Genomic DNA, 16,308 nt, shown 5'->3' on the forward strand with positions numbered 1-16,308 from the left:
TACGTAAATACATAAAAATTAAAGTGGCCTGTATGCGATTTCTTTAGTTTAGTAAAAAAAAAAAAAAAAAAAGTAATAAAGAACAAAAGCTCTTCCATTTTTTTAATAAATCCATCTATTTATGTTCCAACTCATTTATTCTGTTCAGTGTTGTGGAGAGCTAGAGCATAGCCCCGGATACAATGGGCAAAAGGTAGGGCACACCATGGCTAACACACCCAGACACATTTACACCCAGTCTTTGGGGCTTTTACACAAGTAAAAAATGCAAACTTCAAACCATACAGCTGATTAACCAGAACCTTCTTGGTGCCTGTGAGACATCCGTGCTAACCACTGAGCCACTTAGCTGCCCTTATTGCACTCTAAGGTAAATTAGGCTAATAGGATAAGTCTAATCTCCCCCTTGTAGCATACATAGTGAATGAAAAAAAGAAAGGCAAGATTGTCTGGAAGGAATAAATTCTAGGTTGTGTACATTTACCTAAGGTTGTCAATTTTAAACCATACAGCAATACAGCTCGTGCAATGAGGCACCAGGTACACTTTTACCTAATGAGGCCAAATGGGAACAATGCCAAGACGGATCATATTTAAAAAGCCTTTAAATCACAGCTTACAGTAGGTTACTGCTAGTAAAAGACCACACATTGACTACACTGCCAATGGCCCACAATGTCTCCAGGCTCTTTCAGAGCCATGGGCCAGAGCTATCTAGCAGTGGTGGCTGCTACAGTCATACATGATACAACATAAACAAGGCGCCTTGTTTGTTGTTAATAAACAGTTTAGTCATTGATTGGAAATAATTGGTTAATAGGTTAATACTGTTGTAATTTAGGTTCCGCTAATTACTGTAGCTCACTAATACTCTTACATTTACCTCCTTCTGCTTGAACTGTGCGGTGTCCACACATACACTCTAAACCTAAAAGTCAAAACACGAACCCACATTGCCGTGATATTCCCACGACAACCTGCAGTTATTTTGCATTACTATGTCAACTATGAATTAGTTGATTACAATGTCAACACTCATATGAATTAACTTTTATTATAAAAGCAATGTTACATTATATTGAATAACAACATGGCATATACCTACATCATTGTGCAAGATCTATTGTGCTTCATATGTACACATTATTAACAGCTCATAGAAAACACCTTTACAAAAAGCAATAATTTTTTAAATATAAAAGCTAATGTATGTTCACACGCCGCTTTTTTGACTGTGAGACACAGATAATCCTCCGACATCACGTAATCTAAGTCCTTCTCCAACAGTCAGAGCAGACAGTGACATCATATGTTGCACATCATCATGAACAACGACAGCAGTCAGACAGTAATGAGGCGGAGAAACAAACAGTGGAGTTCAGTCCATCACATCAACACGTGCATGGCTCCTCAGCACTGCTCAAACCCTGCCATCAGAGAGAGGGCCAGAGACTCCACTGTACAAGGAGGACAAAGAGAAACTTTTATCTGTGCATAAGGTGGAAAGAATCTACAAGCAGAGCATCAACATAACATGTAGTTTATTGGAAATCAGAGGCCTTCAATTAAAGGATCAGTGTTTTACTTACGATGAGGGAAGGAGCCGCGACACACAGCCTTATTGAGTATTGTCACGAGGAACATGTGACAGTTTTTGAAATCGGATTCCATTTTATCAATAGACTCGATCCTGGAAGTGAAAGATAACCACAGTACTTAGATACTAACAGGCTTGTCTACAGCAGCACAGATTTGGGGTTTGGTATGTGAACACCTTCGAATCTTTAAACCACAAATATAATGCCATTAAATGTGACATGTGAATGTTTCTACAGCTGTTGCTACTTTACAGACACAAAATACACTGCGAGTTACTTCTTTGCCTCCAGTTTATATGAAAAATCTTACTTCCAGGCTCCGAATCCAGCTTGCCATCGGTCAGAGAAGATGAGGACTAGATTGAGAACCTTCATTATTGCCTCCTTCACGAAACTGACCTGAAAAAAAACCCACAACAGCATTGGACAACAGTGGATACAGGAAGTGTCATAAATGCATGTAGGAAGCTCACCCTGCCCAGCTGCCTCTGAACAGGGAACACGATAACATTATAAGAAGATATAATAAAAAGATTTCACAGGTGAGTGATGTGTAGTCATTTATTGATCTCTAACAGTAAACTCCTTTCTTTGGCCCCTGCATCACTGGTAGACATGCACTGTTTTGCTCCAGCAGGGCAAATACCATTGAAGTATTATGTATAGTTCACAATACTTGCCCTTAATCAAATCTTCAGTTAAAGCTATTCCCTGTGAGTGCTGTTTACCTTCTCCCTCAGTAGGCAGCGGTCGTGAATGGTTGCCAAATATCTGTAATGGATCTTGATCAGCTGGTCCAGGTCCTTTGCTTCCTGTACTTGGTGCTGAAACTCCAGTCCTGTGCTGTGCAGAATCTACCAAGAGGCGATGCAGACAGATTTAGGATTGTATGGAAATCATTACATTACAATTTAAAAAGTTCTGATCAAATGTGTGTACTTTCCTGCTGTCCTTAAATGCACCACCAATGAGACTTTTCAAAACAGTCTTTTAATTTACCTGCAGAATGATACTTTTAAAACTGGTCGGTCAGTAATGTAACATACACATTATTTGTAAATTATGGGTGAACATGTACCACATGTGTGGTCCTATAACAACAGCACTATACTGGTAATACAAAATCTTATTCTTTTGATTTGAGAATACTGGTATGCACAAGCATGTGTAATGAGCATTTTTCACAGAAGACATTTTGACATGTCACAGTAGGAAAAGCAAAGGTATAAATAATAAAATGAATGATGGCCAGATTCCATTTAGCTGCTTTAGTTCTGGTATCATTCGTGTTATTACTGACACCTGTGATGTTCCTACTGGGACATGTTTAAATGTCTGCTGGTCTGTGATTGGTCTCACCCTGGTCGTGATGTAGTTGTGAAGGCTGTTGACAAAGTGCATCAGTTTGACCCGCAGCAGACACATTCGGTGAATCTGCTGATTTATGGGCTCTTTGACCTTTACTTCCTCAGCCAGAGCTCCCTCCAGTCTCTTAGTGACACCTGTGAAATCTGTACAAACAAACACATTTCACACATTAGAAATAACACTATGAAAATGTACTGTTGAGGTTCGTCATATCCTGAGGATATTCACGCATGATCAAGTTCTTTTCATACAAAATTAACGTATTATTTTGGAGAATGTAGTCTATTATGCGGTTTTTAAATTGCCACCCGTAACTCATACCACTGAATCGAAGTGTGTCCAAACTGTATTTGGCCCATTTGATCTGCAGCAGGAGGAGAAACACTTGGTTGTAGATCTTCTGGCACTCAGAGCTGATCACAATGTCAACAGGCCAGGGAACCTACAGAGAGTAAAATAAGTAAATGTCCACAAGGCAGTTTCAAAAAGCATGAACAAACATTTAAGCAAACACGTTCACATTTGCTTACCTTGTAACTCAGGGTGAGCACCTCTAGATTATTCACAGGATGTTTCTTCCTGGCAGGATCGATAGTCTCCAAGAAGATTGACAACCTATAAAACATGAAATGAATATTGACTTTTCAATAATATAAAAACAAATGATCCGCCTAATCATCATTACACGGCTTCAATCTGATTATTCACCAATAAATACATGTAGTACCTGCTACTGTCCTCAGGGTAGCGCTGTCCAACTGCCTCCTGCAGCTGAACGTTGAGAAAAGACGGCTGCTGCCAGCTCTCCTTCTCCTGCACCTTGTCAAATATGGCTGTGTAAAAGTCATACATGGTGTCTCCAGCCTCCAGCAGGAAGTAGTTCCTCATAGCCTGGAGGTATTCCAGCAGCCTGTGGAGACATCAAGGAACTCAAATGCTCTATGTGCTAAAAAAACAAAAAACAAAATCCTCACTCATATAACACCAACAGTGACGCTTACTTGTAGTCTTTTTTCAGTGTCTTCATAAGGTTCCCGCAGCACTCGATGTACCTCCTCTCGATGTGGGGGTAGAGGCAAGAACGCAGGGTGAGCTCAAATGTTTGGCAGGTGACCGACTGAGACGAGCGGTCCACGATGAAATCGCCTCCGGAGAACCGCTCATGGAAGTCACTCTGTTCCAAGTACAGCCTGAGGGGGAACACAGACCACAGCTACTGTAGATTTTAAAACTACTAATCCAAAAATAGCATCGCTTTCGAATCATCTTTGGACAGCACCATTTGAGAGATTACAAAACCAGCAGTGGCAAAAATGTATTATATAATAAGAATTATAGAATAAGCTTTATTCTTGAAAGGATAACAACAGTGGATTTCAAAGGTCTTTTTCACTTTATTCAATTTGCTTCAATGTTTATTTCTGAGCAGAACAAAAGTCAATCGGATACTCTGAAGAGTTACCTCTTTGAATTTGAATCACTGCTTACCTGGCAAAGTTGATGGCCAACAACGGATCGTGGACGTCTTCGATCTCCAGGTGCTGTGCAATGATGGACTGCATCTTTATAAGGCTCCTCTTGGTGGCCTGTTGTTCAGTGACTGTGTCTGTGGGCGTCCCCTCTTGGCTGCAGAGGCGTGACTGCACCGACTCCAGAAACAGCGTATATAAACTCTTCCTCTCTGCATCTGCAATGCAACATTTTGACATTGTTTAAAAAAAACCACTGCAAACCTAAACTAGTTAAGGTTCACAGGTACAGAGAAGCCAAACACTGACCTCTGGAGGATCCCTCAGACTGTTCGGCCTCCTTGCAGTCCAGATTTCTGAGCAGCTGCATGGACTTCCCCGCCATGATGATCTGCTTGAGCACAGGTTTAAGGAAGGACACCATGGTGAGCTGCCTGTTGCTGGAGCCCTGATCCCCTCCGGAGCTCCCGCTGGCTGCGTCGTTCAGCTTCTCCTCGTTCTCCACCGTCTCCGACACACTGTACAGCGTGTAGGTGGCGTACCAGAAGTCCCTGTGGTTCACTGGGACATCCTTGTTCCTGAGCAAAAGAAAAGTCAGTTACTGTAGTGCAGCCACCAAAATGTTAGGTTGGAATAGTCGTTTTCAGATTCTTGCTACATACCTCTGGATGATGAACTCTTTGGCAGGGTCAAACAGGTGGCCGTGAACTATCCATTCATCCACAATCTCCAGATATGGTCTGACCGTCTCTGTCCACAGAGAGAACAACAAGGCCACCTAGCAAAGGAAGATGACACACAGGAAAGATCAAACATACGGGCCGCTTCCTTGTTAAGATCCATTCATTCTGCTTTGTGTGTTGAGTTCACCGAGCTTCAATGCTCACCGCTTGCTCCGACGCTTCCCCGACACTGTCGTACTCAATGATGGCTTTGTACAGGGTGTTGAGCAAGTGAGAGGCCCGCACAACATTCGGGGTCTCGGGGGGCACTTCAGCGACCCCAGTACAGAAGACTTTGTGCAGCACTTTGATCTGTGCCAAGTGAGGGTTGAGTCGCTCCAGAACTGCAGACAGGGTCAACGTCTCATCTGCATAAAGAGGACAACACATCAAACACCTGCTGACGTACGAAATAAATCCTGATAAAGTCCTGAATCAAATACTCATACGGTATTATTTATCAAAGAGCCATAAACACACAGAAACAGTGTGTCAGCTATAGTGTCGTATCAAGGGTTATCCAACCCCCCAAACTTGCACTTGCCATTACATATGAGCTCTTTCTCGATTGTGGTCAGCTCCTCTTTGAAGCTGGTAAAGTACTTGTTGAGTGCCCACACAAAGGCCTGGTAGGTCCTGAAGGGAGGCTCGGAGCCCTTCTTGGAGCTGAAGGAGGAACCGGAGCCAGGTGGGCAAGGCTCCGAGCTGTACCCCGTGACCTCGTCTATGAACCTCTGCAGCCTGAACACCGCCTGCCCGTACACGGCGATGTGCTCCAGTACAGAGCGCAGACAGTTCTGCAGAAAGAGAGAGAAAAGACTGTGTTTCCTACAGCAGACAGACGACGCATTTATTAGGATATAATACAAGCACAGATGTTCAACTTACACTGGTCAGATGAGTTACCACCACGTTGTTCCTTACTGACACCTTTCCATCATGGTGTTGGAATATAAAGTGTTTCTTAACCCCAGAGAAAAGCCTGCAACGTAACAGTCACACAGCCAAAGTTTATGACAAAATCAAGGAGTTAATATGAGTTTAAGATATAAGATAACTTTTCTCTTAAATCCAACAAGGACTCAAATGGTTGGGGATCTACAAGATGAGAAAAAGATCAAACTAGTGAGAAAGCAGGAGATCCATTTCTTTGTAAGTTTGTACAATGAGCACAGTCATGCAGCGTAGCATCATTACATCTTACCACAATGTCTCCCGTATTACTTGGGTCTCCGTGACAAAGGCCTTTTCTTCGGGCAGATACAATGGATCAGTGTTATACAAGTGCTGATCCCTGAGAAGAGAGACGCTAAGGGTAAACTTTTTTTTATCATTTCAACTCACAGATACACAAAAGTTAACTTCTATGTATGTTTGCAAATTATTTTAAAATGATCCACTGATGCACAGGAACACTATTAGTCCAAATGATTTCAGTCCAATACTATTTTTACTGATTTATTTCATAGATTGTGGAATTAGCATTTTTGTGACCTTTTTTTATTTTTTGAGAATATAATTTATTGCCAAATTAGAAAAAAAAAACTATTAAAAGTACAGTATTGATCTATTTTTTAGATCACTTCATTATCTTACGATCGCCACACAAAATGACCAGAATTAAGTCATAATTTTATATGACAAAAGTCACATGAGATAAATCTGTAATTAATTAGTCATAATGTTTTGAGAACAATGTCATAATATTTCATCAATTTAGTCTTTTTATTATGAGAATATCTATATATCTGTATCTAAAGGTTTCACCAATAAGCACCTAAAACCATTTAAGTTCACTCTGTGTGACAGGCAGAGTGACAAAGACCAGAGCTGTACACCAGTCGTAGGAAAATAACATTACAGACAAAGTAGTAACTTTATATATGGACAGTCAGGAAATGCTAAAAAATGCACATGTAATCTAATCTACTCAATCTCCTGACAGCATACAGCATTGTTATATTCATGAAATATAATAATATCATGACTTTTTTCTTGAAATCTAGTCACAGTAAATTTTACTTGTCGTATACTAAATTCGAAAGTAAAGAACAGTTTGTGGCCTTACCACACATTGAGCAGGTTGGAGTGTAAATGCAAGCTGTGAGGAAAACGAGGCGCATGAGCCACCCAGTACGGTGTCACTACATGCTGTTCAAGCCAGGCCCGGGCGTCAGGCTCCCCAACTGGAAAGAATCATTTTCACATTCAAAAAGAGACACACACTGGTCCTGTCTCACTTTCACATTATTCCACAATCATAAAAGGCTTCCATGATCTATTTTCCATGATTATGTTATTTTGCTGCGCCATCTGTCCGCACCTGTCCAAGTAACTGGAACTGTCTTGTTGGTGTTGTCCTGGTCTTCCTGGGGCGTTCTGTCCAACTGGATCCCAGAGTCTTCCCTGCTGATTGGCTGCTGGCTGTCATCGTCCTCGCTCTCCTCCTCAGACCACTCCTAAAAACCAGACGAGACAGATTAAAGACACAAATCCATCTAAATTAGACTGTTGATTATGTTACTATTCAACTTCAACCCCAAATGAAGTGTAATCAGCCAAAATCACAGAAGACAATGAATGAAGCATATTTCATTCACGTCAATGATTTACTCACAGGGGTATCTGGGTACGGTCCAGTGTCTATGTCCTCACCCTCCATCAGATATTTAGCCCAGTCAAAGTTGTCCTCTTGTTCTGCAGACGCAATGATGATAATAATATTAACGTGATGATTAACGTGGATATGTTAATGTTTTAAAACTATTCACAAGTGAAACAAAGTATCTGTGGAACATCTCCTCACCGGCCTCCTTTACCCTGGGTCTCTCAGTAAAGTCTGTGTTTGAGGGGGACCCCGATAAGTAGAGCAGCAGCGACAGCACGCTGTAGTGTGCATCAGTCTGCAAAAAAAACAACAACATAAAAAATCTGTACTGTATGCTATGTAATTTGTCACATCTATTATATTTTCTGTCAGCCCATGTCTGTGCCATACCTTTGTTCCATCTGTATTAGGTAAAGGTGAGTTCAGGAACTCTTCATTCAGCCTCATCCAGCTTTCTGCTTTACTCAAGTCTGAGTGGACCATGAGCTTTTCATAGATTCTGGAAAACACAGCAGATTACACATGTCAATGTCATGTGGCGTAATATAAGGGGAACATCTAGTGATAGCATTTACTTACAAGCAGGTGTTATTGATTCATCAGAATCAGAATCAGAATCAGAAACTGTTTATTGCCAAGTAACATACATTACAAGGAATTTGCTGTGGTCTGAAGGTGCTATTGTTTTGATAACAAATAAGTAGAATATAAAAGCTAAAATAACAATAAGAATAAAAATAAAAATAAGATAAGATAAATAACAACAGTTATTTACACAGTTCATTAACTCATCTTCAAAAAATGATAATGAATACTATTGAAAACAACCACTATGTCAAGCTCTTGCAGATGCAGATGATAGTATGGTAACACCTGTTTCGTCCAACACAACATAACTCTGGGATCATTTACGTTTTTGTCATGTGATCATCCTCCAATCACACGTCAATATGGCAACTGTGGTAAAAGCATGGAATAACTGTTATGTCCCTGTAAAAGACGGTACAAGAGCAACCAGGCTTACTCACCCATTTATACTGCGTTGGACTTTATGGCTGTCCACGTCCAAGTAACGATGAAACCTGTCAAGAAACGAGACTATTACTAGCATCACCGTCCGTGGCTAACGTTTGGTTACATGTTGGCAACTGACAAGCTAGCTCCGTTCCTGTCAATCGCTAACTCACCTGAAATTCGACCAAGCAAACTTCAGTGCCGTCTGAAAATTCTGGTCCTCCTCGTCCTCCACCCCGCTGATGCATCTTATCAACTTCTTCGTCTCTCTCTCTGTCTCCTTTTCGAAGGTGGTCCAGTGTGCCATGTTGATGTTGACAGTGGAGCTGCAGTTAGCTTCACGTTACGAGCATCTACATGTAGCTAGCTATCCGTCAGGCTCGCGGCTGCCCTGGTGATTCTGCAAGCTAAATTGCTAGCAAGGACAAGAAATGTTTATCTAGACAGTGCCATTTATTGCAAAGGCAAGACAGCTTTAGCCATTTCTCCACTGATTCCTTCAGTACCGCGCAGCGTTTGCCTCCAACACACCATGGCAAGTGCGCATGCGCGGCATCAAAATAAAAGTAAACAATGTTTATGTTTTAATTTTCATCTAAAAGGTCATGTTCAAAACTTCCAACTTGGGCAGCGAAAACGTTGAATGTCTAGAGATATGAATAACAAATACACTATTAAAAAGGGTGCACTAATTTCTCACTAATCACCCATAATGCACTGCACTCCAGCAGGGTTACGGTAGGTAGTAGCCGTTGGAACCTCTTTCCTTCAAGGCTCTTTGAGATTTCCAATTTTACGGCGTCCCTACTTTCTCGGAAACCTACGTATTTTTTCTTACGTAAGGTTACGTTTCACAAGAAAGAAAAGTACAAACAACACATGTTGTAACGGTTTAAAACAATTATTACACAGACTGACTGCGTGTGTGTGTGAACGGGGGTAAATAATCTAGTGTTTTATCTTTAATGGGGCGTGGTTAAACCCCCCCCCCCTCCAAACACACACGCGCCTTCCTCTCGCACACACATAACTTTACTGTAGAGACTCCGGTGCCCACAAACCGCTGTGTCGACCGTCCAGAGAAGAAGATAGCCAGCCCCCTCCCGGCGAAAGGAAATGAAGAGGAGGCTAAATAAGAAATACTTGATTTTGATCCTGGCGTATTCAGGTTTACTTCTGCTAATCCCGTACGTGTTAGATTACCGGGATAAATCCGTCCAACACGCGAGACATGGGCTGCCGCAGCAACAACCCAGATGCCCAGATTTGGAGAACACGGTGGCGCTGCTGTGGGATAACGGTTACAAACTTAACGGCAGCGACGCGACGGAGCACGCCGTCAACCGGAGCCAGTCTCGGATACACATCTACTTGCATGCCACCTGGAGGACTGGCTCCTCGTTCTTGGGGGAGTTGTTCAACCAGCACCCCGATGTTTTTTACCTGTACGAGCCAATGTGGCACATATGGCAGGCTCTGTACCCGGGGGATGCGGGCAGTCTCCAGGGCGCAGTGCGGGACATGATGAACGCCCTGTACCGCTGCGACTTCTCCGTCCTCAAACTTTACGCCGGCTCGCAGAACATCACCACATCGTTCATATTCGGCTGGAAAATGAACAAGGTGATATGCTCGGAGCCGCTGTGTGATGCGCACAAGCGGCACGAAATCGGGCTGGTGAGGGAGGACCAGTGCGCCAAGTGCCAAAAGCGGGACATTAGGGAGCTGGAGAGGGAGTGTAAAAAGTACCCGGTGATGGTGATCAAAGGGGTCCGCGTTTTGGACCTGAGCACGCTGGTTCCTTTGATGAAAGACCCGGCGATAAACCTCCAGATCATTCAGCTCTTCAGAGACCCGAGGGCCGTGCACAACTCCCGCTTGAAGTCCAAGCAGGCCCTGGTGAAGGAGAGCATCCAGGTGCTGAGGAGCAAGAAGCAGACCGACAAGTACAAGCGGCTGCTGGTGCCGAGCAACAGGGTGAACCGGGCTGAGAGCTACGTCTCCAGCGCCATGGAGCTCATCTGCGACAACTGGCTCAGCGACATGATGCTGGTGATGAACGCGCCTCCCTGGGTAAGGAGGAACTACGCCCGCACCCGCTACGAGGACCTGGTCCTGCACCCCATGGAGGAGCTCCAGAGGCTCTACCGCTTCGCCAACCTCTCCACCTTCCCCGCCCTGGAGAGGTTTGCGCTGAACATGACGCACGGTCAGGGGTACTCCTCAGACAAGCCGTTCCTGATATCATCCAGGGATGCAAAAGAGGCGATATATGCCTGGAGGGAGCGACTCAATGTTGAGCAGATAAATCAGGTGGAGGCCTACTGCAGCGAAGTCATGAGGCAGCTGGGGTACGAGAAGAACAGCGTGGACAAAACAACATGAGGACGTGCCGTGAGGAATCGATGGGTTTAAGGTGAGACCACATAAAGGGATTTCATTAAAGAGGGTTGAAACCAGCAGAGTGTTTGACAGTGAAACAGGAAAGAAGAGTTTCCTTGATGCATTCACTCGTCATGTTTTGAAGTCAGCACAGGAAGTTAGAGGTTTAACAGAAACCATCCCTCGGGCTTCAGGTCTGTGATCTGTGGCTGATCCCTGACCTCTGACCTCCCTCTGACTGAGGCAAATGGAAATAACAGCGTCCATCTGAGGATCAGTAGAGCAGGCTATCACATTCATTTGATGCTGCAGGCATATACATGCGTCAGGGGTTGATGTGAAGCAGTCAAAGTCCAGCCTCCATAAAATGTTACTTCACTTGAATGTTTGACCTTCACCGTGCAAAGTGATGTATGTGCAAAGTGATGTATGTGCAGAGTGAAGTATGTGCAGAGTGAAGTATGTGCAGAGTGATGTATGTGCAGAGTGATGTACGTGCTGAGTTTCACAACAGAAGGCTGTTTTCACTTTGCTGGAGGCGGAGAGTTCCTCTGTAAGACGTGCACATGGGAGCACAATCACAACATGCAACTTACACAAGTGTGATGGAAACTTGACGCCTCCGGTGCACACCTGCTTTAAATTGAACAGTTTTTACACGTCATGAAACATGTCTGGAGGGGGCCTTTAATTAGTTTGATTGACTATGATTTAGCTTTCAAAGTGAATCCACCTGTTGATTGTTTTTAATGGTTCTAATTATGGTCCCACCTCATATCTGATAACTGTTAAGATAATAATGGATAATAATGGACTCTGCTCAGGTGTTGTAGATAACAACTCAGCTGGACACTCATAACCTATTAATGTGTCACTGTGTTGCTGTTGCTTTTTTCACACACAGCTTTCCCTTTTAGTTCACTAGGTAATAGATCACATATTCGATTTGGCTTTCTGATAAAGGCAGGCCTTCCGGCATTGCCATTTGAACAACAGTGACGTCACTGTAACAGATTTCTTACAGCTATCAAAGCGAGACAGTCACAGAAATATTTCTCCCTCCTTAGTGACGGAGCGATCTGCTGTTCGATAGAGGCCTCATTGTTTTCTCCCTGGCAATGCTGCCGTCCTCTCATGGGTAGCAAGGGGCTGGCAGCGAGTCACTGGGCCTCAGGCTCCGCTGTCAAGAAGGGGATCATTGTGTACGGCTGTCCGTGACGGGGTAGAGCTCCCAGGGTTACCACCGGCCTGTCGCCGCCTGCTCTCACAAGCAGACCCTTTAGTGCTGGGCTGCCTGCAAGCCGTCAGCATGGAGCAGAAACACGGGTGGAGGCAGTGGGTGCCCCCTCGTCTCATCCGCCCCCACCCGGACTGGAGCACTGATAGAGCTATTGATGGAGGTCATGAACATCACCAACCTATTGAAAGTGTTTGCGGCTCTCATGCTCTGTATCTGTGTCATAACTTTTATGTTTCATTTGAATCCTCAGCTAATTTTCTTCTTCTTCTTCTTCTTCCTCCAGGGGCCTGGTATTCGAGGCTGAGGGCAAAAGGTGGAGTATCAAAACAAGCGGCTGGAATGTGGTCCACTAGGAGCTTGCAAGGGTTTGTTTTTCCTTTAGCCGAGCCGGGTCGATGAACTGGAGAAAATCCAAGTGGAAAGAGCAGCCAATTACAGACAGATGAATTTGAAACGGGGGAGAAGGCAGCTTATTTTTACAGTGTTACCTGTTTAACACCGGCGGGGTCCGTGCGGATAGAGAGACGGACAGGAAATGAACAAGAAGAGAGACATGAGGCTGGTTTGTGCTGCTGTTACTCTGGCCTGCCTCTATCCTTCTGTCCTTTTAGTAGCACTAATCCCTCCACAAATCCCCCGCAGGCGAGGGCCTTAAAAAGCCAGAGATGGGTTCTTCTTGGGAGATGAGTGCCAGGATCCAGGGTGGCAGCGTCAGGGTTCGCTCTCACCTGCGCGACTTATCCGTCCAGCCTATGACTAAGCGTGGCAGTAATCTCGAGCATTATTGATCCTTAACTGCAGCCGGCTCACTAACAATGCCAACGTAGATGCTTTGAAAGAAGAAACTACAGTATTTTCTGGGAAAGAGGCCTGACTGAGGAACTATTGTTCCACCCCCGGCCCCTCAGGAATCCAGACAGCTGCAGCGCCCCACTGACAAAACACTCACATGGGTGTGAAATTTTCTAATATCCCACGGACGTGTCTTGGAGAGCTGCCTCTGTCCTCTGCCAATGAACTTTTTAGCAAGTTCTCCAACACAACAGACGGTACTGATTCATATTGTGTATCGCTCTTACTGTTTTTAATATTTTTTTTGTCTAAGATATTGTAAAATGCTGTGACATCCCTCTGGTTAAGGATGTGTTGAGGAGGGGTAAAAGGTTTACCAGCGTCCACGTGTTCAACTTTAGAAGTTGGTTCTGTAATAATTGTTCTGGGTGAAATACCTGAAGAAGTTCTCTTGTCAAAGAAAGACGTAACTTTAAGACTATTTAAACTGACTTCAATAAAGAGGTAGTAAAAACTAGAGGAGCGTATGATTGCTGTGCGCATTGATGCTGACTGGCATGATGTTTGGAAGATTTAATAATCACATTGGCTGAGTTTGGATCCAATGGGAGTGAATGGGGGCTTTAAAACACATCTGCATCAGGCTTTAATGCAGTTACGGTATACAACTTAAACTGTACATGGCATCATAGTGCGCTTATCATAATGGAGTTGAATTCTAAATACAATGAGACCGAATTGACCTCCATAGATTATAATGTAACTGTACATCTCATCATAATTGGCTTATGTGCCGTTGATCTGATTGTGGGCAACAGAGAGCATTTGGTTTGAGGTGTATACAGGTTTGAATTTATTGAATTTAAATACAATATTACTCTTAAATGAAGTTTTAAGCATTAAGTTAGACACCTGTCGATATATGGTCGTTATGTGTAAACAGTTTTTGAGTTAAAGGTGAGCAACAGGAAGTCGGAAGAAGTGTGCAAGTCAATACTAAATAGTTTCTGTTAACTCCAAAGAATGCAAACTTCCCCTGATGGCTTCTCAGACCAAAATTAGCACAACTGGGTGGCTCATAATTTGACAATCTTTATTAACATGTCGACATGCAAACCATGGTAGGTCGAACCAGGCAGCCAGTTGCATCTAGAAACAACAGGTGCACATATTGACAATTGAGCTACATCTCATATTTCTCAGGTACAGAGAGCGTGTAAATATAGCCAGCAAGACAACTGACAGCACAACAGTCTGGAGATAGAGTGCACATGAAGGTTATATAAGAGTCCCGCGGGTGTCCTCTGCTTGAGGTAAAGTGCCAAACTCTGCTCGTTTGTTTGCCTGCAGCCACCAGTCAAGTTGGCCATGATGTTTTTGCTGTCCATAAAGTGCTCCCACGTCTCGAAGAAAAGCTCTCAGGTTCTTGTTCTCGTCTTTTTCTGCACTAACGTTAGTCGATACAGCAGGCATTATGGGATATGATCAAACACACAGTCTTGTCTGTTATGCACAATGATGTCTCTTGTAAGTTATACTGTGTGTAGAGGGTGGATCTGGAGGCCGGGTAATCTTCCCATAGCACAGAGGAGAAGGAGGAGTGTGGGCATCAGTCCGAGTGTAACAGCAATGGTTTGTTCAGACAAAATGGTGATTAAGTGATTATTTTAATGCCCCAGATACAGACAAGCTTCACTACCATCAGACTGTGAAAGGAGATGTTCGACAGAGAGAACAGCTTCGCGTTACTTCTCACTCCAGTTGGAATTTAAATGACCCACAGTGCATACAGCTCGGCAACAGCTTACATAACTAGATTCATTTCCTCTTGGAGGTCCCCAGCGAGCCATAAAACTTGTGTGGGGCTTCTCCCTCGTGTGAAAGCCTCGGATTCGACTTATACAATCGGGCCTTTCACACCTGCCCTTGTGTACTCATACATAAATGCAGCGGCCACTGTGTGCAGGCGAAAGGGAAAAACAAAAAGGCGACACGTGCTGTGTGGTGAATTTTAAAACGGGGGAGCGGTTCAGATGTCTAGACGTGGCGAAGGGAACACAACATTTGTCAGGGAAACAACAGTAAAAACCTCCTCCTACTCCCGAGAGCAAGTTGTTGGTTCAACCAGCTGCTCCACCAGTCTGATGGGCCTGGAAACTGCTCTGTAAACCCAGAAAAGTCTGCCAGTAAATATGCTACTATTTACATTTATTGGATAAGAGCTAAATATAACATCTAGGGGGGGGGGGGGGGAGGGGGTAGTCATGCTGCGTAGGAGGAATTCCCGAGGGTTCACTACAAACAGTGAGGAGATGTGGTTAGAATGTCACCAAAGAGTAATTGATGCAGTATAAATGATTAAACATGTCTATAGTTCACGTGGAGTGATGCAAATCAACCTGTAGGAAAACAATAAGGTTCAGTGGTCTGTTGTGGAAAATGTCAGCCAGCAGAGACTGATGCAGAAGCCCAAAGTCACTGTGTCGTATCGAGGATTTGCATGTTGGAGATGAGTCCTATCTCATTTAAAACTGCGCTGCGAGGAACTGGTCCGCAGGTGACATGATGTCACACTGTAGACTGTAAGCTATATTTGATGTCACACCTGCTGTGAACACAAGACTCAAACTAATGTTGAGACAACATTCATCAATTTGGTACCAAAACAGAAACTGTATTCACTGGTTCACATCATTTTATTGTCTGCAGAGAACAACACGTGTTCCCAGTTATTATCAGTGGACTGCATAAATGTGTGTTCAGGTATCTTGTAATCAAAGCTTAGGGAAGTCTCTAGATTACCATTATTTATGTGCAATGACCTCCAAATAAACGTGTTGTAGCTGCACAATGAGTTTAAAGCAATAGTTCAGCATTTTGGGAAATAAGCTTATTGGCTTTCTGGCAGAGAGTTAGATGAGAAGATCGATGCCGCTCTCATGTCTGTGCGGTAAATATGAAGCTATAGCCAGCAGACGGTTAGCTTAGCTTAGACTGGAGACAGGGAGAAACAACTAGCCTGCCTCTTTTCGAAGGTAACAAAATCTGAAATGGTCCGTTTAGTTTTTTGTACAGATTAACAGGCTAGACTTAGCTAATGTGTTGATTAGCTAGC

General features: G+C 43.6%; 2 protein-coding genes across 2 annotated transcripts; one reads left to right on the forward strand and one right to left on the reverse strand.

Moving 5' to 3' along the window:
- Positions 1–1,095: 1,095 nt before the first annotated feature.
- tubgcp5 (tubulin gamma complex component 5) lies at positions 1,096–15,043 on the reverse strand. The gene is made up of 24 exons (XM_070908617.1): positions 15,024–15,043; positions 8,953–9,078; positions 8,794–8,847; positions 8,156–8,264; positions 7,964–8,060; positions 7,775–7,854; positions 7,481–7,616; positions 7,226–7,343; positions 6,362–6,451; positions 6,046–6,139; positions 5,702–5,954; positions 5,323–5,525; positions 5,098–5,213; positions 4,745–5,013; positions 4,455–4,653; positions 3,968–4,156; positions 3,694–3,876; positions 3,497–3,581; positions 3,282–3,408; positions 2,958–3,109; positions 2,327–2,452; positions 1,909–1,997; positions 1,590–1,690; positions 1,096–1,457 (listed from the first exon to the last, which is right to left on the reverse strand). Exons 1-24 carry the CDS (start codon positions 15,041–15,043, stop codon positions 1,411–1,413), a joined length of 3,063 nt encoding a protein of 1,020 aa, XP_070764718.1. The 3' UTR covers positions 1,096–1,410.
- On the forward strand, positions 9,896–11,164 carry chst7 (carbohydrate (N-acetylglucosamine 6-O) sulfotransferase 7). The gene has a single exon (XM_070909452.1). It carries the CDS (start codon positions 9,896–9,898, stop codon positions 11,162–11,164), a length of 1,269 nt encoding a protein of 422 aa, XP_070765553.1.
- Positions 15,044–16,308: the final 1,265 nt, after the last annotated feature.

This window comes from Enoplosus armatus, chromosome 7 (genome assembly GCF_043641665.1).
Source record: "Enoplosus armatus isolate fEnoArm2 chromosome 7, fEnoArm2.hap1, whole genome shotgun sequence".
Classification (NCBI taxonomy): domain Eukaryota; kingdom Metazoa; phylum Chordata; class Actinopteri; order Centrarchiformes; family Enoplosidae; genus Enoplosus; species Enoplosus armatus.